At 32.0% G+C, this 2,563-nt stretch overlaps 1 protein-coding gene across 3 annotated transcripts in view; it reads right to left on the reverse strand.

Annotated features, from left to right (window-relative positions):
- Positions 1 to 1,907, reverse strand: part of LOC106469253 — a 35,622-nt gene extending 33,715 nt beyond the window's left edge. Inside the window, exon 1 of one of the 3 annotated variants that reach the window (XM_013929730.2) lies at positions 1,863 to 1,907. In XM_013929730.2, the coding sequence (XP_013785184.1) occupies positions 1,863 to 1,892 (30 nt within the window). In that variant the 5' untranslated portion in view covers positions 1,893 to 1,907. Of the gene's footprint in view, positions 1 to 1,824 lie in introns of all 3 variants that reach the window. The other 2 variants (XM_022397716.1, XM_013929731.2) reach the window with 2 other exon arrangements.
- Positions 1,908 to 2,563: the final 656 nt, after the last annotated feature.

Here is a 2,563-nt window from a genome sequence, read left to right on the forward strand (position 1 = left end):
TGTACAATGAAAGTATAACCTCTTTTACACTTGTATTCAATATTTCTATAAATACAACCTAAGATCTCATTTGCCCTACCACTAGCAACATCACACTGCTTGGATGGCTTTAGAGGCTGATCGACTATTACACCAAGATCCCTTTCCTTCATAACACTATTAAGGTTATTCCCATCCAAATTATACTTATAATTCAAATTATGATAATCTACATGCATTATCTTACATTTATTATAATTAAAACCCATTTGCCATTTATTTGTCCAACTCATTAAATGATCTAAATCCTATTGTAAATCAGCAGCATCCTCTTCACAGCTAGCAACACCCAAGATCTTAATATCATTTGCAAATTTAAGTAATTTATTGATTATTCCTTCATCTATGTCATTGATGTAAATGATAAAGAGCAAAGGTCCTAAGACTGAACCCTGAGGTACACCACTTGTGACATTAATCCAGTTTGACTGAACTCCATTTGTAACAACCCTCTGCTTTCTTCCATCCAGCCTCTCTTCTATCCAATTAGCTAACTTATCCCCCACACTCATAGAGATAATTTTTACAAGCCTTTTATGTGGCACCTTGTCAAAGGTTTTCTGAAAATCTAGATAAACCAAATCTACACTCTTACCTTCATCTACATAAGCAGTAACCTTTTCAAAGAATGTTAAAAGATTTGTAAGGCAAGATTTTCACATAGTGAAACCAGGTTGAATATCCAATAAAATTCTAAACTTTGTTAAATGACTTTGCAAAGCATCTTTTAACAGACTTTCCAAAACTTTTCCCACAACTGATGTAAGACTAATGGGTCAATAATTATGGGACAATTTTTAATGCCTCCCTTGAAAAGAGGAGTTACATTAGCTAACTTCCAATCTTCTGGTACCTGCCCACTATTCAAGAACTGATAAAATATAGTAGTAAGTGATTCACATTTCCAAACCTTCTTCAAAACCCTTTGGGAAATATTATCTGGCCCAGGAGCCTTGGCGTTTTTTAAACTTCCCAATTTTGACCATGTTTGTAGCAGCATTTTGTTTTTGTCCATTACAATGCAATTGTAGCACTATTTGAAAATATGAATCTCCCAAGTAAGTGTAATTAACCTTCTATGATTATTATAATATTATGTTTAATATTTGCGTGTATAATGTGAAACTTTAAATAACTGTGAAGGTAGGCATAAATTAAATATCTAATACCTGAGTTGGGTGTTAATTACTAGTATTAGTAAGGGACAGTAAAATAAGCACTAACTTATAAGTTATAACTAAAACTCTGTCACCATAGTAACACTAGCAATGAAGGTTGGTCCTTGTGAATTGTAAGACATCGATTTTTAATTTTACATTAAAATCGCAATAAGTTATCATTGAACAACTATGCCTTATAATTATATTAAAAATTAAAGAAGAAAAATAATATGTGTAACTGTAATATCGTATGCTATTTTTTAGTTTAACACGTTAGCACTACTCATACTCCAGTTAGATAGTTAAATATTATTCAATTTATTGTAATTGTATACAGGTTTATACTTTTATTTATTTCTTTATCTTCTATAAATTATAAGTAACTTAGTAAATGTTGGTCGTCATACTACTACTAATAATAACTAAGTAATAGTAATAGTATTACTATTATTAGTAATACTACGCTATCCGCTTGTCAGCCGATTAATAATATTAATATTTATCACATTATGCAATTTTTTCTGTAAAGTTGCGTACTGAAATAAACACCGATAATTTTAAAGCAGTAGTTATATCTCCTAAACACTTAAAATAGTTAATTTATTATAAATACAACGCTATTCACCTAGCTTCTTTAAAAAAAAACAAACAAACGGAACTCACAAGAAAGCAACCAATTTCTTTTGTCGTCATCTGTTGGGGTCGGTTGCAAATTGTCGATAAAAAACTTATTTTATTAATCAAATAATTTCCTAAGCACAACGAAATTTCTAGTAAAAAACATAATTTTTTTAACTTTGTTGTTTAAGTGTCACGCTATAACAGACTAAAAAATAGCCGCTACAAACAGGGTTAAACAAAAAAACGAATGTATTAAACTTTGGCAATGCTAATCAATCAGCTATGTGTGCTGTAGCCATCAAAAGTCCTGAACCCTGAATTTTAGCGTAACAGGCCCATATGGAGCTATCCCATAACATACATTTAATTAGCTATATATGGTTACGTATCTGCTCGTTTATTAATTTCCTTAATTTCCGGTAAAAATTATTTCCGAGGAACTTCAGCGATACAAGTCCTTTCTTAATTAAACCAGTTTATTCTTTCTCGACACAACTTTGTAATACACAGAATTTCCACAGTCAATACGTTTGCAATCTCGATAACAAAACACACACTTTATATTACCGTCACTACCGTTCGCTTCACTCAATTATCTATCTCTTCAATCTATCTGCCTATATCGCTGGCTTTCTTTGCCAGGCTTATATATTAAAAAAAAGGGCGTGTAGCAGAAACTCGGACTTTCGCGGGATTCCCCGATAATTCTAGAAACTCCACCGCGCATGCTCCCAGCGTTGCGT

The sequence above is a fragment of the Limulus polyphemus genome, unplaced genomic scaffold (assembly GCF_000517525.1).
Source record: "Limulus polyphemus unplaced genomic scaffold, Limulus_polyphemus-2.1.2 Scaffold3377, whole genome shotgun sequence".
NCBI lineage: Eukaryota > Metazoa > Arthropoda > Merostomata > Xiphosura > Limulidae > Limulus > Limulus polyphemus.